The following is a 25,891-nucleotide window of genomic DNA, read 5'->3' as shown; positions in this document are numbered from 1 at the left end:
GTGCTTTGTGACCACCTAGAGGGGTGGGATAGGGAGGGTGGGAGGGAGACACAAGAGGGAGGAGCTATGGGGATATATGTATATGTATAACTGATTCACTTTGTTATAAAGCAGAAACTAACACACCATTGTAAAGCAATTATACTCCAATAAAACTGTTTAAAAAATAAGAGAGATTCTTTATTGTTTGTTCTGTAGATCTCTTCTTAACGATATACCATGAAAGCTAGTTTTAAGTGCCGTGAGTGCAGGGCTACGGGTGTCTGTATCTTCGGGGTCTGACACATAATAGATGATTAATAAATTTTTGTAAAGGGAATAAATTAATGAATGAAAACAAATTCATTCCATAGTGATATATTTCTTGACAGTGTTATCCTGTGGCTAAATAAAGATAAAACGTGACATAAAAATCCCTCTTCCATTTAGCTCTTGTATTACATACACAACTGAGTGAAGAACCATTCTGTTTTCCTCAGTCAGTGTCACACCTAGACCTGAAGCTTTCATTTGCCAGAATCAGGTGCCTCCTTTCCCTGGCATGGCATCCAGCATCACCTGGAGTTTCCTCTAGCACCCTGGACCTCTGCCGTCATGGTTCACCCCTGCCCCTCATAGAAACTTCCTTGCCCTGTAACTATTTGCCCAAAGGAGACAGACTGCTCATCTAAGTCTTAGTCAACCAGATCCCCAAGCATGTCACATTTGTCCCTAAGGAGAAAGATGAAGCACATTTCATTAATCACCTCTACTTAAAAGAAGTAAAGAAACTGAAGCACAGAAAAATTAAATGATTTGTCCATTCACGGTCATATAGGATCTTGTCACTCAAACTGTGGTCCATGGGTCAGCAGCATTGACATCACATGGGTGTTTGTTAAAAATGCAGAACCTCAGGCCCCATCCAGTACTGTTGAATCAGATTCTACACTTCACAGTCAGAGAAACACTTTTCAAGTTTTGACAGTGTGGAGATTTGAATCCAAATATTCCAATTCCTAAATCAAGGTTCTTTGTCCATGTGCTTCATCATAGGGGCTTCTAAAAACAATGGCCTCCCCCTCCTTATTAGTCTCCTTACAGTGCCAGGATTCTAATGGTAGGACATCAGTTGGGTAGGTGCATCCTATGAGACCCCAGGGTTTCAGAGCTTTGAAGCTTTTAAATCACACCCTTGAGACAGCAGCCTATTTATTCTCTGCAAAAGGAGAAAAAATTCGGGCCACGCGTCAAAGTGGGGAAGTGGCCATTCTATAGACACAGCTGTCACTGATAACTTACATCATTACATTTGATCTTCACAATAACACAATGAGAGAGGCTTCATTATCCCTATTATACAGATGAAGAAACTGAGACTCACATGACTGAAATAATTATTAACAGAGACTTTGCATCGCTGGTTTCTCTGACTCCAGGGCTGGGCAGAAGGACATATCCCCTAAAATCATAAAACCTCTCAGGGATAGTTCTGCAGTCATCTAGGTAGCAACACTTCAGAACCTCTTGAGAGGCCACTATAACTCTGGGTTATCATCACTTTTCTCCTCCGTAGTATAATGATGAGAGACCTACTTCTGGGCTGAGGAGCTATGGTATTCTTTATTGGATTCTTCTTCATTTGGCTCTGCAGCCTGTAACAATGGGTGTTCTCCCCTCTCTCATGTGATACAACATGCCAGCTCTTCGAATGTATGTATTCATTTCATGTTAGATGTTCTGCTGAAACCATGAGACCTTTGAAATGGAGCTGGGATGGATTTATGATGACAATGGGTGGGTGAAACCACATGCTTTCTCTCTTTTGTTCAACACTGAGAGGAACACATGAATGACAGCCCGTTCCCTTGGGATCACTTGTAGGTTATAATGCCCACACCTTAGCTTCTTTAGTCATGGTGAGATGAAAAAGAAACAGAGCAACTACAGGGAGGACCTTCAGATTCCAAGGAAAACCATGGATATGATGAATGAACACTGTGACCAACATTCCATATGGAAAGAAGGCGTGAACTATTAATGCAGCAGCTGGAGGAGACAAGGGGCAGGCCATGTACGTTAATGCTCTACTACAAACCCCCTCCCAGTATGATCGACTGCTTTCTGGCAGCTCTACTGACCTTACATGTGCAATTTTTAGTCACTCTTCATCTTCAGAAAAATATCCCTTTGCTATTTGCGTGCCAAAAACAAGAATAATTGAAGTAACATGTTTGTTGTGGCAAAGTGCTACATCTTGAGACTCAGGATCTTTAGTTAAGATACTGGTGGACTAAAGGATTTGACAAATAATATATGGATTCCTGTGGGTTATGTGGTCAGTGAAGGAACGTGAGAGTTCCCATTGTTGCTATTCACAATTTCAGTGACCTGCTGATCAGTCCTACCAAGACTGAGTTAGAGCTACAGCCAAGTAATATCATGTTAGTATTTTCCTACTGCTTCTTTATTTAATCTGATGCACATACTGTGTAAAGGGTATTTCATAATAAGCTGATCCTTTTATTCACTAAACAATGCATGTTAGAGCCCCATTCCTACCAAAAGCAACTTAATAAAATTACCTCTGACTCAGTCGGTGTGTGAAATGAGATTCTCTCTAACCCACTCCACAGTGGTTTCCTCCAAGGCCAGAGATTCTTCAGTGGTCCAGTTAGAGTTGAAATGCTGTACACAGCTACATAATTTTTTACCTCAAATTAATGATGTCTGAGTTCATGGACTTAATACTTTATAGGAATTTCAATTAAAAAGAGAATGTTTCTTGGCAAAAGGAACAATTTTGCTTTTCTTATGGTTAGGGTTATTCTCATTTGGGAAAGGAGTGCTGACAATCATGTGAGGTTGAAATTATGGTGAGTTGTGTGTGCACAGAACTGTGGTTAAGAGCTTGGGAATCAGGAGACTTCTATCATACTTCACCACCTACTAACTATGAGACTTGAACAAGTTACTCTCCTCTCTGAGCCTCAGTTTCCTTTTCTGTAGACTACAAAGCCTCAGTTACACAGTTAGTACTAAGGCTCCTGGGACTGAAAGATTACACTTCGGAATGGTATAGAATCACTTTGAGAAGTCTTTAAAGATTGTTATAAAGGATAACAATGTATCCACAGTACATATTAGAGACCATACAAATCATATTATTTAGAATATGATAAAAGCATAAATAAACCAAATGGTTTGGGATGCATATCATTCTCAAATGTATTAGCCCTTCAATAGTCTTATTAGCCTCAATAAAAACAATGAATTAATGTATATGCTTCATTGCTAAGGTGCGTCATCACTCTGTATTTCAAGTCCTTTATTTTACTTATTATTTTATATTTAAAAATAAAACACGATCCAGTGATAATGATGCTGCTGGCCTAGGAGTTGGGAGCTATGGCTTCTACTTGGGGGTTTGGAACGATTCAGTCCTAGGAACTCTGCTGTGAACTGCCTACTATGGCTCAAGCATTCAGTAAACTAATTTATTTTAGTTTTGGATTTTGTAAGAAAAACTATGTGTATTGTTTGAGACTCATAATAGTTATACTTTATTAAACTTTCTGCCAAAATACTTGGCAAAGACAAATCCAGTAATGATATATCAATACTATGTATTAGATATTAGTTACAGGATGAATATATATCTGGACCCGAAATTATCCAGGGTAGAAATGTGACAAGGGGAAAATATAAGTGTAGTTTTTTCACATCAAAATGAAAGTCTGAGGTGAGCCTGGATTTATCTGCATTTCAGGCTGCACAGCACAGAAGCTGTCCCAAAGATTCCTTTTTCCTAGGTAGTCTCATTTCCTTTGTCAACTCTAAATTTTTGTTGGAACTAAGGTTTTATGTTTTCTTGATAATCAGAAGTGACAATCAGTGATGTATATTCAAATTTATTCTAGTATGTTTTAATTTCTGAATTTTTGTTTCATAGAATCATAGATTTCCTGAGTTAGGTAGAAGCCTGAAGTTCATCAAATCCATTTACCTTCAGCAACTGCAGACTTTAAGGTGCAATTTTTCTTGTCTGAATGTTTATAATCAAGAACCATAGGCCAGTAAAGAAAATGAACAGAGTAAAATGACAGAAAAAGGAATTCCAGAAATGAATATGTTTTCTTCTTCCCTACTACTGACACTACTTTGGTTGACACAGTTGCGTATGTCTTTTTTACAGGTGTTGTAGCCCCAAGTGTAAAAAACACATGTGTAAAGCTTTGATGATAGCATTTCTAAGCTATCTCATTTTGACAACAGAAGAATTTTAATAGTTTTTTATATTCATTTTTACTTTAAATAAGAAAATGAAAATGAAATTTCAAAATGCATGCTGTTGTCGGGACTTCCCTGGTGGTGCAGTGGATAAGAATCCACCTGCCAATGCAGGGGACACGGGTTCGATCCCTGCTGCGGGAAGATCCCACATGCCGCGGAGCAATCAAGCCCGTGCACCACAACTACTGAGCCTGCGCTCTAGAGCCCACATGCCACGATTACTGAGCCCGCGTGCCACAACTACTGAGGCCCGCGTGCCTAGAACCCGTGCTCCGCAACAAGAGAAGCCACCGCAATGAGAAGCCCACGCACCGCAACGAAGAGTAGCCCCCACTCTTCGCAACTAGAGAAAGCCCGCGCGCAGCAACGAAGACCCAACTCAGCCAAAAAAAAAAAAAAATTAAATTAAATCTTAAAAAAAAAAAGAAAAATTAAGAAAAACCCATAAAAAAAACCCCAAAATGCATCCTGTTGTGTTTAGCCATAATGTCAAAGCAATCGAAAGAATTTAATCACTGATGGCATGCTACAGTTAAGTGAATTAAGGAGGAAGTTAAGGTTTTCATTTCTAATTTTCCTCTTCCCTGCAATGGACATCATGCATTTAAAGATTCTATAAAATTTTACAGTTCGCAGTAAACACAGAGTAATGTATGTATGTCTATCTCTGTGGGGAATGTTGTCTATTTCCCTGCAACTATCATTGAGTATACACAATTAGCATAATTTATGCAATACTGGAAACTTCCTTTGTTATTTAGAAAGAATTTCCTGGCTTGCATAATATTTTGTACTATATTTTCCAAGTCTGGGGCAACATGATCTTTTTGTGGAATCCACAGCATGAAACAAAATTCTCAAAACAATTTCATTAAGGCCGCTTATCTGTTTTACTTTTTCCAGGTGCCCTGGGGTGTTCCCGCTAGTATCATTTGCATCAAGTTTAAAACTAATGAAAATCCAAATACAATTAGAAAGGGAGATGAGGAAAACAGAGATTCCAAATCAGGGTGGATCCTCTTATTGTGCTGGAGGGAAGAGGATTGTGATGCGTCTTTGATAGCAGCAGTGGAGGAAATGAAACACTGATTGCAAGCCAGGTTTGAGCTGACCATTAATATGAGAGAAATCAACATTATCCTGATTACTGCATGTGAGAAACAGATGCCATTCCCTCCTCTTTCTGCAGATGTAACAAAAGGCATTGTGCTCGCTTGGGATAACTGGGTGGGAATAACACATGATGCATATCCTTAAGATAAGAGGAAGGGGTTCCTGAGTCATTATCAAAATTTCAGGAATATCCAAATTTTGGCATAAGCATTAGGTTTTGGTTCTGTTTTTATCTGAGGAAAAAAATTTTCTACTAATCGACAACTGCTTAGTCCGTTTGTCAAAAATACGGTGTGTTATGAGAGCCTAAACAGTTAATGCCTGGATGCCTCCCCGCTACTCCACAGTTGTAACCCACCCCGAACACACACACACACACACACACACACAAGTTCATTCCTAATTGTTCTGGAATATTCAGCTTACAACTGCTGGAGTTAACCTCCACACCCCTCTTCTTTCTTTTCTGTTCTGGAAGCTCCCTCCTCTGTGCTCCCACAGCATAACGTTTATCCAGATCAGCCCACTGAAAAGGCTAGGAGCAATGGGAAAAGTAGTCTTGTCTCATTAGTCTTTGCCTTCCTGCTCCTTGTCTAATCACTGGCAACGAGCCTTATCTTATTTTTTCCTGCCCTTCACCCCTCTTATGATGGCACATGTTATGCCTCCTAAAATACTGATTTTTTTGTTTCGAAGAAGACCACTGCAAACAGCAGAAAAATGTATTAACCAAACCTTTCTGTTATGTTGAACTTAACCATATGTCCATAGATTTGGTCATAAAATAAATCATTCCTTGATATTATAATACATTATCATTCCTTGATAATATAATATATGATAATATAATACAGAAAGCTGTCTTTGAAAGGCTTGCCACTGGAACTTTTTTTAATTGTCATTGGGGGAATGAATGTGGAGGACCAATGTGCTATATAATAAATGGGAAAATAATATGAAGTTATAAATGTAGTGAAAGAATAGAATTTGCTTCTGAAAACATGTGTGTGTGTATATATATATATATAATATTTATATATATGTACATTTCATACATCAGAGGGGAGAGCGTACATTTTTAATTTGACGAAATTCAAGAAAATTTGACACATTTCATCCAAACCTGCCTCCTCTATAGGGATTATAGTTAGTATATAACTAAAATGTCTCCTGAAAACCTCTGAGCAATTGAAATGAGCCTCAAATTACCTCCACACAATCACCTAATCCTTCTCTCTATTTCCCCCCTCCCAAAAAATCACAAAAAAATGACATCCATAAGCCTCACACGGTGCCAGATCTAGGTATAATCAAAGAGAATATGGACAGAGTAAAAGTTTGTAATAAAAAGCCAGTGTCATGTTCACGGACTGATTGAGCTGCTGCTGGAGAAGGTGCCTTGATTAAACCTCCCAGAGCCTCATTTTTGGCACATCTTTGACCAGTTAGGCAGGCCCAGATTATGCCCATGCTCTGCAATTCCTCATTCCTCCCAGGGAATTGTTCTGCCTCTTCCACAGCTCCTCCTCCAATCAAGGGTCTGACACTGCCCATTGACCACGTTTATTTTTCTGCCTTTTGGCACTAGGAGCTTGTCTGTTGTAGGATAAAAGTGGAATTCTCTGCTGTCTGCACGGCTTTCCCCAGGGAACAGAGCATGAAACCCAAACTTATATATAAAATCATATCCTGTTTGCAAACATCATATTCCCTTTGCTTCTCACTAATCTGGTCCTGTAAACCCCAGCACAGCTTGAGAGCCCATTCCTCATCTAAACAAATGCCATAAGCCCCTTTATACTTTTACAACCATGTCAAAAAATAATATTGCCTGCCAATAGTGATGTGATTGGAGTTGCCTCCTCCGAGCCATAAAAGAAGTGCAGAGTCTGTTATCAATTTCTCTAAGTGTATCAGGGGAATTATGGGTCGATTCAGTTCCAAGTTATAAATGACAACTCAAAAGCCGCAGAAGCGTTTGAAGCTGGGAGCTGATGACGACATTATCATAAAAGCCTGCTCGTCCTTGCTTTTGTGGGTTTTTTTGTGGCCTATCAAGTGAAGAGGGAAAAATAAGGCTGAGAAATGACTTCAAGATTTCTTCACACAGCAGCAGGTCAGATGGCCAGGAAAATGATCACTATTTTTAGTGATATACCCTGAGGAGTGAGAACTAAAGTGGTCCGGCACTGGCTTTTGTTTCCAGAGTCCCTTAATTATCTGTTTCACTATATGACTACCAAGGCCCGGGATTTGGTAAAATGCTCTCTTCAGTTGGTGCATTTTCTTGCAGTGCAATCACACAGTAATCAGAAATGAGTCATGCCATAGTAACGAAACAAAATGAGAACCAAACACAAAGGAATTTGGAAACCTTGAGATTGTTGTCCAAAATGCAATTCTGGAGAGCACACTTTAAAGCAACTTATTACCGTTCACCCATTGAGCTACTTGACCAAATTATCACCTGCAATTTTACAGGAAAAGCTAATAAGAGGTAGAGATTTTTTTAATTTCATCATGTCCCAGGCAGACCCCTCAAAAGCCAATTAATCCATCAGCATTCAGTAGGTATAAATTAAACCCATCTGGTAGGAAGGTATATATTCTAGGCAACTGGGGTTTATCCCAACAACTGGGGAGCATTAAGTGTTTTGGAATTTAAACCAATGGGTTCATCTTAGATAATATGAACCGGAAGAAATGCCTTAAGACAAAAGTGATTTTAGTGGTTTCCAAGCTTGCTGGTGTGCCCCCATGTTGCCAAGCTGGGCCACTCCATGTTCATACTGGGTATCTTTTGTATATGTAATATGTCTTGGACTGTCCTGGAGGTAAAAATTTAGATGGATACAAATCCACAGGACCCAGAGTTTCTCTTAGGACTTATATCAAAACCAAAGATCTTAGGAGTCAAGATGGTTCCTGAATGTCTAAGAACACAATCTGATTCCTAAAAAAACCCCAAAACACTGAATCAAGCTAGTTCTCTAGAGCATCAACAAGCGTAGGTATACACAACACAACACATACACACTCACCTAGACCTACATAAACACCACCAGGAGACCTATAGGCCAATTTGAAAAACAGAGATGCCTCTCTCCAGCACTTTCCAGCAGTGATGGAGTCAAACTAATCCAATCTTACTCTACCTGCTTCTGCTTGTGCAAGCCAGATTTATCCACCACCTTTGCTGCCACCATACTGATTAGGTGTTATTCTATGACACCCACTGTGCCAGAAGCAGCAGCCACTATTCATTCCTTGGGTACTTCTAAGAGTTTACTAGAGCAGTTCTTGCTAAAGAATAGGAAGTTTACTTGGTATGTGTTTAGCACAGTTGAGTACATGTATTTTACGTTCAAGGCATAGTGAGTCATAGGCACAGCAGAGGTCAGACTTGGGAAGTGGGTCCTAGTGAACTGTCCTCATTTCAACTCTGGATCATGAATTAAATGTACTTGTTAAGTGAGTGGGAGTTTGATGATCACCACTCTTTTCACAGCTTTGATTTCCTCCCCATTACCATCCCCACTAAGCAGTCATTAACTTTGCTTCATTCTTTGCCTCATTTGTAGGTAATCAGCCATTCTCTAAAAATGGCCACTTGGGATGTCAGAAAATAAGTGCAAAAACCAATGAAACCCATTTTAAAAGTCAGTAAATTCTCTGCTTTCTAGAATGACTCTGTAAGCTCCTGGCTTCACCGGAGGTTTGCAAAAAATGAGCATGGATTAATGTGGGATGGTGACTGTCCTGTCCTAGGAGTCAAAAAGCAAAGCTCACTGGTGAGCTGCCATCAAGGGGACCACACTACGTTAGCCACACAGATGCACTGCTAGGCTCCAGGGGCTGCGGCTGGTCTGTTGAAGATGAGAGCGTTGGAAGGACCTAAAATGCTCTTTTGGAACTCCTCCACATGGACGTGCACGTCAACTTCATACCTTCAGCCTTTCAGCCTTTCCTAAGTAACTTCAGCAAAATAACCTCACTTCTCTGAGCCTTCAGGTTCTCATCGGCAAAATGGTGTTAATAATTACGACTACGTTATAACGTTATTACAAACCTCAGGTGCATGTTGGTAAACTGTAAAGTCCAAATGGATATTGGTTGTAGTTGCCATTTTTATTTCTAGAAGGCAGAGTCACAGGTGAAGGAATAGAAAGATTATCCTTGCAAAATCTAGCATCACTAAAATGACAGAATTAGCTGAAAATGTATGGGATTTCCCTGTATAAAATTTAGTTATAGCAAAATATCACCTAAAACGTACTCAGGACTAGTTGTGTTCTTTCCTTCAATATCTAAGAAACTTAACTGACTTAAATTCCTTAGTCCTTGGAAACCTGATCTAGAATTACTCTGTCCTAACATGAGTTAGCACTCAGTTCTACAGGATGATGGCTTGTTACTGGTAAGGGTTAACTTTAAATAGATTGCAGGTTATAGGGTATGTTCTAATCATCCACAAAAATGCAGACATTTTTCTTCATACATTGTTGGATTTGAACAAATTTGTCCTTGAAATATGGTATAAATATCCTGGGTTAAAAAGGCTTTGTTAATTATTGAAGACAAAAATGGCCTCAGGAGGTTCACAAACAAAATGTTCCACAATGCAAAGTGCTTTGTGAAGTTTATGCCATTTTCACCAGGAATATAATGCATATGCATACTCAGTATGACTCTACTGAAAACTGAATTCTGCTATGAAACTACGTTATAAACCCTCTCATATTACCTTTTCTCTAGCAATATAAAAGTCTAGCAAAGTGGCTTCACACAGGAACCTGTATTTAGCAGGGGCCCCAAGTTTGGATTACTTTGGTATTTTTGCCATCTTGAAATTCTTAATAATTTCTGAACAAAGGGATCTCTATTTTCATTTGGCACTGAGCCCTACAAATTATGTAGCCATAATAACCTGAAGTCCAGCATAACTTTTACTGAGGAACAGCCTTAAACACAAATGACCAGATAAATCAAAGGATATATTTTTGGAATTTTATGTTATTTAAAAGCAGTAAACAGAAACAATTCCATTTACCATCACATCAAAAAGAATAAAATACCTAGGAATAAACCTACCTAAGGAAGCAAAAGACCTGTACTCAGAAAACCATAAGATGCTGATGAAAGAAACTGGAGATGACACAAACTGATGGAGAGATATACCATGTTCTTGGATTGGAAGAATCAATATTGTCAAAATGACTATACTGCCCCAAACAATCTACAGGTTAAATGTAATCCTTATCAAATTATCAATGGCATTTTTCACAGAATTAGAAGAAAAAACTTCACAACTTGTATGGAAACACAAAAGACCATGAATAGCCAAAGCAATCTTGAGAAAGAAAAACAGAGCTGGAGGAATCAGGCTGCCTGACTTCAGATTATACTACAAAGCTACAGTCATCAAAACAGTATGGTACTGGCACAAAAACAAATATAGATCAATGGAACAGGATAGAAAGTCCAGAGATAAACCCACGCACCTGTGGTCACCTAATCTATGACAAAGGAGGCAAGAATATACAATGAAGAAAAGACAGACTCTTCAATAAGTGGTGCTGGGAAAACTGGACAGCTACATGTAAATGAATGAAATTAGAACACTCCCTAATACCATACACAGCAGTAAACTCAAAGTGGATTAAAGACCTAAATGTAAGACCAGATACTATAAAACTCTTAGAGAAAAACAGGCAGAACACTCTTTCACATAAATAGCAGCAAGATCTTTTTGGATCCACCTCCTAGAGTAATAAAAATACAAACAAAAATAAACAAATGGGACCTAATGAAACTTCAAAGCTTTTGCACAGCAAAGGAAACCATAAACAAAACAAAAAGACAAATGACAGAATGGGAGAAAATATTTGCAAATGAAGCAACCAACAAGGGATTCATCTCCAAAATATACAAACAGCTCATGCAGCTCAATATCAAAAAAATAAACAACTCAATGGAAAAATTGGCAGAATATCTAAATAGACATTTATCCAAAGAAGACATACAGATGGTCAAAAAGCACTCAAAACTACAATGAGGTATCACCTCACACCAGTCAGAATGGCCATGATCAAAAAATCTACAAACAATAAATGCTGGAGAGGGTGTGGAGAAAAGGGAACCCTCCTACACTGTTGGTGAGAATGTAAATCGGTACAACCATTATGGAGAACAGTATGGTGGTTCCTTAAAACACTAAACATATGACTACCATATGATCCAGCAATCCCATCCCTGGGCATTTATCTGGAGAACACCATTATTCGAAAAGATACATGCACCCCAGTGTTCACTGCAGTGTTATTTACAATAGCCAGGACATGGAGGCACCCTAAATGCCCATCGACAGACGAATGGATAAAGAAGGTGTGGTACATATATACAATGGAATATTACTCAGCCATAAAAAAGAATGAAATAATGCCATTTGCAGCCACATGGATGGACCCAGAGATTGTCATACTGAGCGAAGTATGTCAGACAGAGAAAGACAAATACCATATGATATCGCCTGTATGTACAATCTAAAGAAAAAATGGTACAAATGAACTTATTTACAGAACAGAGTCACAGGTGTAGAAAACAAAGTTACAGTTACCAGGGGGAAAAGGGGGTGGGGATAATTTGAGTGACTAGGATTGACATATACACACTACTATATATAAAATAGATAACTAATAAGGACCTACTGTATAGCAGAGGGGACACTACTCAGTACTCTGTAATGACCTATATGGGAAAAGAATCTAAAAACGAGTGGATATATGTATAACTGATTTACTTTACTGTACACATGAAACTATCACAACATTATAAATCAACTATACTCCAATAAAAAATTTTTTTTAAAAAGCAGTAAACAAACTCATACTTACCCCAAGTCCACCACAAGGTAATGAAGAAAAAAACTTTTGAGAAGAGTCACCTACACAGTAAGAAGACATGAAAAAATATATAAATTGGAATATAATTATAGTTTTTAAAATTTTTGGTGTTTATTAACACATAATATGTCACATCGTATTTATCATTTGAGTCAGAAGGAAACTGATCAAATTTTAGATAGTTAAGAACTCAAAGCAAATTAATACATATATTATTACATGTAGAGCCTTTTACTCCACATGAACAAACACATACTTATGAAAGTTGAGTCTCAAGATTTTTTTCAACTGCCCTACAGGATGTTTATCACAATACCTTTTTTGTTTATAACTTATCATAAATAACTCAGCTGTTCATTACGTGTATCCTTCCAGTGTAATGTTTTGAGCCGCAAAGTTTATGAAATACACTGTCATTTTTTACATGCTCCAAATATTAAAGCATTTATTTAGGTATACAGACCTATCTTTAAGTTCTACTTCAGATATAGCTAAGACCAAGTATACTATAAACCTCTCCAACATTCACAATTTTTTAAACAAATAAGTCACAAATCACTATAAATAGGATAACCTTTTGGGGATCTATATAATATACATATAAATGTATCTTTAAAGTAAATGCCAAAATCTTACTTGTGACTATCTTTTGGAATTGAGATTTTATGGAATTTTTAATCATTTTTGTTTACCTGCACTTTGATTTTCTACATTATCTACTACATGTATAGAGAAAACAAAAAATTACTACTCCTAAACCTCCAAGACTAAAATCTGTCTTGCAAAGTAATTAAAGGAACGGCAGTGGGCATTTCTATATCACAGTTAAACAGCTCTGAAGTGACTCATATGGGTCACTCAGGAGATTCGTGGTAGAACCAGGTACAAACCTCCATTTCACTTATCCTAATTCATTTGTTCTATTGATGATCAATGAAATAAATAATGAAAATTGAAAACAGGTTTGTGATGGAATTCACATCATGTCAGTAAAAGTCTAAATAGATTTTACTGTCACAGAAGAAAGTTTATTTTGAAAACAATAAATTGTATGAGTTTTCACATGCAATTGCTAACAGATGGAAAATGATAAAGAAAAATGTAAGTGCAAATGAAAAAATAAGATATCTCGTTATATATAAGGAGCCTCACGAAAAAAAGATGAAAAGTCAACAAAAAAAATAAACAAATCATGAAAAAATATTAAAACTGGAATACTGACTTCAGTAAAAGATACATAAAAAATTTTATGGGGGCTTCCCTGGTGGCACAGTGGTTGAGAGGCCGCCTGCCGATGCAGGGGACACAGGTTCGTGCCCTGGTCCGGGAAGATCCCACATGCCGTGGAGCAGCTAGGCCCGTAAGCCATGGCCACTGAGCCTGTGCTCTGCAACGGGAGAGGCCACAACAGTGAGAGGCCTGCGTACCGCAAAAAAAAAAAAATTTATGGATAGCTTGGGGAGAGGTAAAAAGTTTTCTTAAGTTGTTCCTCATAACAAAGATATTTCTGTGTCACTGAATATTTTGCAAGGATGTATTCATATGTCATATGTGAAATTAAAATATATAATAATGTATATTTTAATGTCTGAACTCTTCATTCCATAGTCAGTGAAAAAGGTTAAAGATAATATTACAGTGTACTGAAGTAATTTTTAAAGTAATCTAAAAAATTCTTAAACTCTAAGGGAATACAGAAAATAAATGATTTAATACTTGAGGAGAATCTAGCTTAGTACTGTTTAAATAATATTAAACAACCAAATTAATCGATAATTTAAATTTAGTAGTATGCAAAAAATGTTTATTTCACTGAACTGACTCAATTTATTTTTTAATAATGTTATATTGCCTCACCCATGGACTGAGCTCTGGCTAGCCACAAGATAACGAAAACTGGTAGTAAGAATGACAGGAATATTAATGCTAAGGAAAAACCTCTTGGCAGAAATGACTAAAGAGAATGTTTGAAAAGTGTCACCTTACAGGGTCTAGAGTATTTAAAGAGATAAATGCTGCCCATTTTCAAATCTAATTATTTTATAAGCTATAGATGTCTTTCAACATACGAAGATTGATGGGTCCAGTCATAATGAACTTTTGTTTAAATCCTTTCTCCTAACTCCAAAACATAACTATCAAAAGTAGTAGTATCAATTAAATTCAGAGAATTCATAGAATTGAATAAATTTCAGTTTACTGTGTGTGTGCATCGACAACCCCTCCCTCACCATCTGTGTTGGGAGGGATCAGAGGAAGAAGAGGATGTGTGGGAGAAAAAGAAAGGGATAAAGAGAGAGAAAATATCTTGATGGCTATGAATTTCTATACATTCATACAAGGCAGTTTCAATCTGGTCTTTTAGATACAAAAAACAAGCCACAAGAACTCAAATTTCACAAAGAACAAAAAATTATGAAAAATTAAACTTTTAAAAGAATGGGATTTTTAACTGAGACCCTGAATTGAGGAAAATTGGCCAAGTTTCTGGATTCATGAGAGAAACTGATACAGTTCAGAAGCATCATCAAAGAGGAATTTAGTGCTCGATATCAAGACCTAGCAATGCAACATCCTTGGTTACCTTTACTCCTGTAGCTTGCACTCAAGGCTGACATCGTTGCACTGATCCCTGAGAGGTGCCTATGGAACTCCACATGTGTATCTAAAGTTGATTCTAAAATCATCAATTGTATGAATTTTATCTCACATTAAATATTCAGAACTAATGAGATAAATGGCCATTTGGATCAAAACTGTAAAAATTAAATAATTGGTACTTGGTGTTTTCATTGCATACGTATTTGAAAAGGACTTCTGTCCAAGTTCTAAATTATGTATTAGAATTCATTTCTAAATCATCAAATCTTTAAATGATATGTGTGTTTTGAGAAAATCTGTTTTTCTCAAAAGTGTCAAATTTCATTAAAAAAAAAGTGGTATTGCCATGTTTCATAAGTATGACAGTTCAAAGTTGCCGGAGTTTAAATTTCATTTCTTTTACAAATATGTCCTTTCTCTTAAAATGTGGAATAATGGTGGTCTTGGAACATCTAAACACCTATGTGTAAATTTATCCTAACTAAATCCAAAGTACCTAGTCCTATGCTTAGGTTGAATAATAATTTGAGAGCTAGTTAAAAAATACAGAAAAGAAAAGAAATAGGGAAGGTTTTCTACTTGTTTTCTCTTAACTAAATTAACAATAATCAAAATGGACATAGCTTCCAATCTTTAAAATGCATCAGTATTTCGACCACAGAAGACCATGAAAGTTATTGTTTGGTTTACTTCATCATTTTGGTAAACTGGGTGGGATTATTAATTCATGTTAAAATAAGGACATTTATGACAGTATCCACAGCAAAAGAAGTACTTTATGTAAAGATCTGCATGTGCAGAGATAGATTCCTTCAACAGAAAGAAGAAAAAAACACACAGATTATATATGTTTAGATTGACTCACTGTCCTTTATGTTACTATATAACTTTAATTCTTTTTTTAAAGAAATTTGAATATTTATTTTATTATTTTTTTAATAAATTTATTTTATTTATTTATTGGCTGCATTGTGTCTTTGTTGCTGCGTGCGTGCTTTCTCTAGTTGTGGCGAGCAGGGGCTACTCTTCATTGCAGTGTGTGGGCTTCTCAGTGTGGTGGCTTCTCTTGTTGCAGAGCACAGGCTCTAGAGCACAGGCTCAGTAACTGTGGCGCACGGGCTTAGTTGCTCCGTGGCATGTGGTATCTTCCCAGACCAGGGCTTGAACCCGTGTCCCCTGCATTGGCAAGCGGATTCTTAACCACTGCGTCACCAGGGAAGTCCATATATGACTTTAATTCTACTATACAAATTGATTTTCATCATCAAATTTTCATAATACGCTTTCTAAAAATTGAGTAATTTTTCTGTGTTCCCTTTTCTGTCAATTTCTCCCTACCTTGCATGCATGTACATGCACACACACACTCAACCATATACCTTTATTTCATAAATTTAGGGATGCCTGTCACTTGTTTTAAAAGGGCAGATTTTTAGCGTTATAATTGGTAACTGTTAATTTCCCCTTATAATTGCTTTCCAAGATGCCTGCCTACTACATGTCATACACTTGCTTTTGAATTGTTTAGGACCAGTTAACATAAAATCATTTTGAAATAATACTGAATTGCGTGAAAGAGTCCAATTATTTGGAACTGACACAATAGGTTTATTTGAAAGAAAGGGGCAAGAAAAAGTCCTCAAATGCCTTTTTTAGTTAAAAAACTTAAAACATGATCTTTCTGTCATACATTGCCATGTCATGTATTGTTATTGCATTGTAAAAGATTATGAATAAACGTAATTAATAGATTGTTTCCGTTAAAATACGGTTTTGTCATGAACTTTCTTCAAAATCTGTTGTTTCTATCGCTCATATAAAGTCTATATAAAGCTGTGAAACATAAATTTGATTTTAAACTCTGATAATATTAAGATTTAAAATGCAATCTTACTATAAAATACAGTGTTCTAGGTGTAGCAGTAAGGAGTTTTCACTTAAAATAAGTTGTATTATACCCTTTGTCTGTTAAGGTCATAGAAAAAAGAACTGAAAGACACAAAATAAATGTGAAAGGTGAAGATAAATTTGCATAAAGAACACAAAAACTATTTTTTTTAGTCTAAAAATGTAAGCCAGCAAACTCCACAGTGCATTTATTCCTGTCAGCTAAAACACAGTGAACAAATGCTATTCAAATAAAAGTAAACATCATGAAACTTGCAGTGTCATTTTTTCTAATGCGGGATTTTCTTCATCTACATTGACTTCTATTGTAAACGACTCATTCCACAGAACAGTGCTGTTGGAAAAGCTGATTTTTTGTCTCACTGCTTGCCAAGTATTTTGAACTGACAGCAGCGCTGACTAATGACAGTGCTGGAATGTGCTGTTCTCAGTAGAATGGAGGCCCATACAGACCTAGTAGTGTCCTGGGGTCCAGCTTCTGTCCATCCAGGGGGTTGGTGCCATACAACAGCGAGTGATGTTCAGAATGAACAAGCTGTATTTCCTCCAGGCTGGCTTTTCGACCTTGAATTCGCTGAAAGAAAACAGCAGAGACCTACAGTACTTCACTGACAACATTTAGGAGAAAATAAGACCCCAAGTCACATTTAAGATGATTAATAATGGTCGGAGTTTCATCATGTAGGAGTGTGACACGGATTTGCATTAACGAGGTACCATAATAATACTTGAAAAGTAAGTGTATGCAAGGTTCAGATCCAATGGATTGCTTATGCCTAAGTGGGCAATTGACATTAAGCATATTCTTCTTTGGCATAAAAAAAAAATCTATAAAAAAGATTGGGATTGACACATATATACTATTGATACTATGTATAAAATAGATAACTAATGAGAACATACTGTGTAGCACAGGGAACTCTACTTAATGCACTGTGGTGACCTGAATGGGAAGGAAGTCCAAAAGGGAGGGGATATATGTATATGTATGGCTGATTCATTTTGCTGACAGTAGAAATGAACACATTGTAAAGCAACTATACTCCAGTAAAAATTAATTTATTAAAAAAAAGAAGATAACATCTACCTTATAGTATTACTGTGAGGAACAAATGAAATAAAATAATTATGTAAAGCATCAAACAAAAAAGTTAATAATAATTAAAAATTAATAATAATTAATAGTTAACTCCTTTGTAAAAGTACCAACTTAAAAACAAACAGGAGCTATTGCTTAGCTAACAAGTAAATTCAACTCTTACTTTACACACTCACCCAAAGAACTTGTTGAAACAAATTCCTTACTGTTTCTTAAAGGACATAAGTAAATACCAATACATTTTAATGTATTTGATTATTACCCATATGCTGATCACTTCATGTGTGTGCACCTCACAACAGTGTTCGTCTAGACAAATGTCACTCAAAATATGTAACACTGGGATCAGTAACAGTTCAGGAAGTGTTTATGAATGGTCTGTGATGAGGTCTGCATAAAGCTGAGAATAAATATTTAGAAACTTTTATAGTAATCTGACAGAGTATTTTTATGTCTGCTGAATCAAATATAATCTTGTATGTCTTCAATTTTTATTTCACTATTGTAGTATCTCATTTTTAATGTATTTTATATAAGCATTAGTTTGTGACAGAATGGAAATTAAACAAAAACAATAACTGCTGTTTAATCAGAGACAGTTTGAGACACTCTATAGACTCAGTCAATATTTTTACACCCATGCTAGGCAGAAACGTTCACTTCAGCTAACAAAGAATGGTCCTTCAACACAGACAAAACTGTACATAAATTAAATCTCAGTCAGTCAATGGACAAAGTGTTCTTCCTGGTCACATTTCTCAGCTGGCACATCTCTGAGCCCAATAAACGTGCTGGTGTATGAAGTTAATTAGCCTTATTTTAAAAATTGCTGTGCTTTCCTAAAATTACCCAAACCGTGTTAATATTTTACTTAAAATATCTATCAAAACAAGACACTTGTAAAGTAATATATTAGCAGAGAACTACAGTAAAATTCAGAGAGAATCTGTTCAGGGAATCCTGTCCTTTCATGTTCCTGACCATGAATTACCAGTTGATGTGGAAACATAAGGTGACAATGACACCTCTCAGGACCAAGACAATTCCATGCTCAATCTCCCTAGTTTAAGATGATGTGGCTGCTGCTGTGTGGTTCCCTGAGGGGGCAGGCAGGGAGAACCTCGATACACTGACACTTCCTAGAGCTTTACTGGGTAGAGGTGCTTGTCACTGAAAATAAATCATCATGTCACAGTGAGAAAGGAATGGTGAGGGACCCAAGGGGTAAGAAGAAGGTAACAGGAGTGATGTAAAACAGAAACTTCTTGACACTGTGCCATTATGTGCTGAATAAACAAATGCTTATGGAGTTTCTTTGTGATGGCACTGAAGTTCCCTCTGTTTGACACCCCATTTACATTTCCAGAAAAATAAAAATACGCTTTAGAGAAATTATTCCCAGGTAGGCGTTGAATGTTAAAATTAAACGAGGTAGGTAATGCTGAAGACTAGGGCAAATTTATGATGGCCATCTGGTCAACCATTGCTCTGATCAATAAACAAACATGTTATTGACCTAGATGGCTTGCTGGTAAACATTAGATTTGGAGACATTTATGGAGGACCAGAACAACCAAAGAAGCAGAATGACAAGTAATGAGAAAGAGAAAGTTCTAAGTCACTATTAAAGGGAAACATTTTAACTGGGAGATTTCAGCTGGAGGAAAATCCCCCAAGATAAGTAGTAGTAACTCCATGGTCTGAGTCATCTAATGTTAGAATGAGCAGCACACTGGAAACCAGACTGCGGCAGCCAGTCCTGGTCTGGCAGAATAGTGAACACCATGAAATAACAGGGCTTCCAGCTCTCACTTCTATGAGTCTATGAAATCCATAGCCACTACCATCTTATACGCTGATACAGTGAAACATCTTTATCTTAAACAATGCCAGCTCTGTAGCTAACTATCAGACCCATGTTTGGACTACTATCATGAAGCGCCATCATTTTTTCCCTTTCTCCTTTTCTATAAAGATATTTTTCAGTTCTACATTGAATTTTTGCCTCTGGTGTAACATTAAATACCATTAGTAATAAATATATCTTTATGTTTTCACAAACTAGTCATATATATTTACATAGCATACATTCCATGCTTGTCCTAAGTCCTTTCTCATTCTCCCACAATCCCACTAGTATTCAGGCTGAATGTTCAATCACACATTTGAAAAATAATCTGCTAGCAAGATTCAATTATTGACAGTAGCTCAAGAACTGATAAATCTTAAGAGAACACCTGCTGAATCTCAGTCATTCCCTTGTGTAATACCAGTTAACTAACACTAAGGATAGAGCATCTGGCCCAGCCTATTTAGCTTTCACTTCTTCTAAGAGTATCACTTTTTAGTATACTCAAGACCTCCCCTTCACTACTAAAATGTAACAAAGTATACAAGTATTTCCTTTGATTTCTTCACCTCCCCCCACCACACTTCTTTTTGATTCCCAGGAAGCATTTTACAATGACTCTTTTTATTATTATAGAAAATGTTTCTTTAAAAAATATTTACGCTAAATATAAGCACTAATTCTTGACGATCACTTTCTGCGTTTAAGGCCGCTGGAGAACAAGACCCACAAACAGGGTGTACATGTTTCTACAGAAAGAGGGCAGTGAAAACCAGTTCAACATGAAAACATGTTTCTACCTGGAGAAAGGATCTGGCGAAAGCATGCTCTGAGATTTATACCTCCAAGAGGCACTGCTGTGGGAACTCCGTGGATGTCTAACTAAAAATTCTGAAACAGCACCAGCTCTCCTTTCTTATTAGTTCGTTTTGCCTCACTATTATCAGATGTCTTAAATTTGTCACATTCTACTTTTCCTCTCAAATTGAGGTCTCCAACAGTTTTCATTTTCTGGTATCATCATCAGTAATTTATTAAGTTATGTGTTTATGCTTAAATATAGATAGTTCCGTTTAATCCCTTCCCATATTTTCTATTTCCTGTGTACCCTTTATTCCTTCAATTTTGTCTCATGATGCGCTTTTGAGCCAAAGGTCAAGAGCACAATGAGTCAGAAAATAGGATAAAGTGCTCTGATAACTGTAATTTAGGGAGATACTGATTTCCGTTCTCAGAGATATTTAGCCTGCAGGATGCCTAGCTAAAGTCATCTATGAGTTTGACCAAAAGAATTTTTGAGAATTCTGAGTATATTCGGACACTCAATGCCTATAAAGGATGGCATGGGTCTCCACCTGGGTATTTCTCACTTGAGATGCAAATATAGGTCTTAAGTAACTTGCCAATATAAGTCTAAGAAAGAAACCTTATAGCTCTTCCTTCAATTTCTTAGTAAAGAAACGCTGTCATGTAGGAGGTATTCATTATTCTATTTCCATTCTCTGTGACTTGCACTCAAGTAGTTTCTTCCTTGAAAGCAGGAAAGGAACTCACGCGCCCTGAGCGCCTACCCTGTGCTAAGCACCCGAGGAATATGATCTTATTTATTAGATCAGAGCCCCAAACAGTATACATTCACGTTTGAAGTTTGCTAAAGTTGTTCAAAATGACCATATCATTGAGTATCACAACACACCGTGGTTTTTTCCTAAAGAAGTAGTCTTTCTGAATTAAAGCCTGTTAATGCAACCTGATTATAGAAGGAATGTTCTGAACATGATCTACAAAGTCATACTGTGACAGGATAAAATGCAGCCTACCCACACACAGAGCACACACACGGTATAGATTCATATTTTTTTCTGCCAAGGAGCAGGGAAAAAAGGAAATAGTTCTATTCCTTCCCCTCCTCTGTTCAAAGCCTGGATTGAGGCCAGTGTCCTAATCAGTTCTCATTGGCCCTGGAGGAATCAGAACCTTTTGTAAAATATAATAAAGGGCATAAAATCATGATAAAATGCATGAAAAAGCAGTGCCTTTGGTTAGGGAACTAGAAATAATTTAGCAGAACAGATGGATTGCATTGGTTTGGTATTACTGAGGACATGAAAGGGCTTATTTTGTGGCAGTTCCAAACTAAGAGAAAATGTCCAACTTCAATTTGACAAGTCAAAGTACCTGCCTCTGCTGGGGGAGACCCCATTTTCTTTAATCATTTTCAAAGTGGTGACATATTAGGCAAGAATTTCCACTGAAATATCTCATTTTCTGAAAATATTTCATCCAGTGTCCCTAAATATAGGGATGCGTTTTTTTTTTTTTCTACAAAGATCTGCAGGGCTGCAGACTTACAGAGTTAAACTAAAGAATCATAAATGACTTATGACTGTCAAAGTTACCCTCTGTTACAAACCCCATTCTTAATATTTAACAAATCAGTTCACACCTATTCATTATTGTCGATACTCTTTCCTCTCTTAAACAAACACAAAAAATCCGGTCTCATTGCTCATGCCCAAGCTTACCAACCGGCGTTTTCAAATGCTACAACCAACTGCTTCTTTAAATGTTACAAAGAAGATAGTTTCTATCCCCTCCCCGCACTGCATTCTCTCCTTCCATAGATCCCTCATCATCTAATAACCTGTTCTCCTCAGAGGCTTTCTTATAAGGAAAGGGGAATGAAAGAAGGAAGGCGGCTGCTAAGCCAGCAGGCAGTCCGACAAGCTCTTCGTCCTTTCTGTCAGTCATATGAAAAGAAAGTGAATTGCAAGTCAGGAGCCCTGAGTTCTGGGTTCTGACTGTCACATGTCCTTAACGTGCCCATAGCCTGCTATGAGGTACCTTTCTGGAGCTTTGTTTCTTCATCTATAAACATAAGGAGATTTAACCAAATTACTTTTAGCCCTAGAATGGTAAGTGAAAATGGTAAGCCCTAAAATGGCTATGAGAAATTACCTTATACACAACACTCAATAAAATATCCTTCATTTTGATTTATAGATTTGCCTTGGGCAAGCAAATATCATAATTGAAATGATAAATTACCATGGTTGAAGCAAGAGAGGAGATCTCACTATGAAGGTTTTCAAAAAGATGCCAGGTTTTCCTTGAAGCCCATTTTTTAAAAATGCTTAATCATATTTGAAAAAGAAGAGTATTTTTTAGAACTCATTTTCCTATCCCATGACAACTTCAAAATAAAGAACATTTTTCCCAATTTAAAAAAAATTTTGTGCATGAAACTTCTGAGTTAATACCACCTTTGTTTCTCAGGTAAATGTTTACTTTTGTTACTCTCCCATCTCCAAATATTTGACTCCATTCACCTCTTTGTCTCTACCTCATTAAGTTTATGTTAAGAAACTGAGTTTCTGTTGATTTTTAATACTGGTGAACCTTGGAATCAGCTGCATAAGTTTAAAAGGTATTAATGTCTGGGTCATACGTTCAGAGCTCCTGCTTAACTTTGGTTACAACCTAGGCATCCAGAAACTGAGACCCACCCAGTGGATTTTAATGGGTAACCTAGGTCAAGAACCACATCTTAGAGGGAGCTGTCCATTCTTCCTGCTCATAAGTGAATTCAAGATGCTGACCCTGTACTAACCAACATTTGGGACTACGGAATAGCTAAAATAAATGGCTGGCAGAGAGAAGGTTGGAGAGTAAAAAAAAAAAGTTTATCTGATCTTCAAAATAACAAGTGTCATCTACTTGCATGTAATACTGCTGGATTCAGTCATTACAATTTATTTAAAAGTAGTTCAGGGCATAGAATAATTTCAAAAGTACTTCAGAAAACAGCAAGTCCATTCAATAACAAATGTCTGGGTGGTAAAAAGCGTATGTACTATGTACTTTTTTTCCAGTTTTATGTCCACTCATTTCAAACCATTATGCTCATCAGAAAGTAAGAAAAAAATGTTATGCCTTACTGTACTGGCTCAATTTTCACAATTTTTATGCAACTGAATCTCCTATGTTGTAATTATTTTTTTAAACATTGTAATGAACATTTTACTGATTTGGGTTGAAGCATTTTTTTATACTAATCATGTATGAAACAAATTTGTCACAATAAATATTTTGTTACTTTAGCACAACAACTTTCAGACAGTTCAAATCCATATAACTAGTCATTTTTTGCTAATAAGCTTTAATGCTGCTGTTTAAAAAAAAAAATCCTGTATCACTTTCCAAATGGACTCAGAAGGGCAGCCTGTCTTACTTCCTTTTATTGGTTGTTTTCCACATTAATTTTTTTTTTGCAGAAATCAAAATAAAAAAAAAAATTCCAAATCATCTTAATTCTGATTATGGGCTGCACACGTATTTTTAATGTTATTTCTCTGCCAGGGTCCACTCTACTGGGCTATACAAATTTCTCTCAGAATAATGACACCTTGGTTTACTCATCACATCTAGATCATTTGTACTTCTTTCCATAACTGCCATATCCTTTAGAGACAATTCACCAGATTCCCTGTTTGAGTTTCTTATTGCTTTGTGGTTAGATTCTAAGACACAAGCACACACACAAAAGTTTTTTGCAAACTAAACAAAACAGTAAGCTGTTATGTGCTGCCATCTAGTTAGATTAGTCCATAAAACAAATGTTTAATTGAATTTCCATTAACTTGCAATGTTTAGTACTTTGTAACCTTCAAGTCAGAAAACTTGCACACTTCAAAATTGAGTTTTTCTAAAGAGTATTATATTTCTTTATTTAGATTTACAAAAGGTATTTTAAAAATCACTTGTGTGTGCAGGAAAGTGTGCTGGAGACCCTATCCCTGAGCTCCCTGGCATCTTAAGATTTTACACTAAACCTGCTCTCTACTTTTTTCACTGGAATGGCTGAGAAGTCCCAGAAGGGGCAACAGTAGCTTGGTTCTGTGTCCCAGAATTGTTTGTAATTACTTTGTGTTGGCACTTGAATAAAGGAGTTAAACATTTCAGCACAGTATGTTGCTTATGGTTTTTACTTATGAATTAAGCGAAACAAAGTTATTCAATATTAGTCACAAAGAGGCAATGCAAATTCCATATAATGTGTAATCCAACAAAAGCATTATAAAATGTTATTATTCTCAAAACAAATGTGAGAGCAAGCAAATGTCTGTGGGTGGCGTGGTGGGCTGAGAGTCATGAGCACTTCTGGAAAAACACCTGCAAGTGCATTTCTAACAGATGATGGGTCAACCTCTGCAATTTTTTAAGCACAGAAGAGCACATCTTTTTCTTCAGGGGCACACACACTTCAGAAACCTGGCTACCTAATCCAAGAGCTTATTCCCAAAGAGGACACCAAATGACCCCTCCAGACCCATTTCTTATGGTGACAAGAAAGCTGCTGGTTTTGCTTTTTACTCCCAACAGAATCACTAAACTCAGTGTGAATGATTCAATAGGGGAAACAACTAAATGGTATTGGCATGAGGGACTATTAACTATTTCAATTTTTTTAAAACAGTGCCACGTCATGCCAAGAGAAGTTAACCCATGTAACCACTGTAATCTAATATAATAAGGACTAATGTTTTCTCTGGCTGCCAATCAGGACTGTAAGCACAGCCAATTTACACTATAGCTTACAAACTAAAAGCAATATGTTTACTAAAACATCCTAAAAGTTTTGTCTACTCTTAACCAAAGAAAGTGTTATGCTCCAAATTAACTTCTTAGGCATCTAATTTCATATTAGAGCTGAAAGATCCTAGCAAATATCCTGCTTAACACCCTCATCTTACATATGGGAAAACCAAAGATCACTAAGGTTAAATGATCTGACAAAAGTACACAGATAATTAATGGCAGGACGAAGGTCAACTCTAACACTGAACAATAACCTTTGAAGGAATCCATTTTGGTTAATTTTCTACACTGATAAATGAATTGAAACGATACATAAGTTTGATTTGTGGATCAGACTCTTGTTTAAAAACAAAGAAGCCCTTTCAACGTTTTAAAATTGCCATCTTTTCTATCATAATCATTGTTTAATTGCAACATTGACTACTCCATTGGCTGAGGAAAGCATTTTTTTCTCTGTACGCCAGCAGAATTGAGACTCCTTACCTCCTGTCCCAGTGAAATTCTATGGCATGTTTTGGATTAGGTCAGCATAAGTCATAGATGTTTTGA

The 25,891-nt window shown here is 36.7% G+C and overlaps 1 protein-coding gene across 1 annotated transcript in view; it reads right to left on the bottom strand.

Moving 5' to 3' along the window:
- Window positions 1-25,891, bottom strand: part of HDAC9 (histone deacetylase 9) — an 812,002-nt gene that overhangs the window by 284,759 nt on the left and 501,352 nt on the right. The window contains exons 16-17 of the mRNA XM_060304692.2: window positions 17,250-17,370; window positions 12,279-12,328 (exon numbers count right to left, since the gene is read on the bottom strand). Coding sequence (XP_060160675.1) covers window positions 12,279-12,328; window positions 17,250-17,370 — 171 coding nt within the window. The remainder of the gene's footprint in view (window positions 1-12,278; window positions 12,329-17,249; window positions 17,371-25,891) is intronic.

The sequence above is a fragment of the Globicephala melas genome, chromosome 9 (genome assembly GCF_963455315.2).
Source record: "Globicephala melas chromosome 9, mGloMel1.2, whole genome shotgun sequence".
Classification (NCBI taxonomy): Eukaryota; Metazoa; Chordata; class Mammalia; order Artiodactyla; family Delphinidae; genus Globicephala; species Globicephala melas.
The sequence above is the reverse complement of the archived record's forward strand: the minus strand, read 5'-3'. Positions and strand labels throughout refer to the sequence as shown.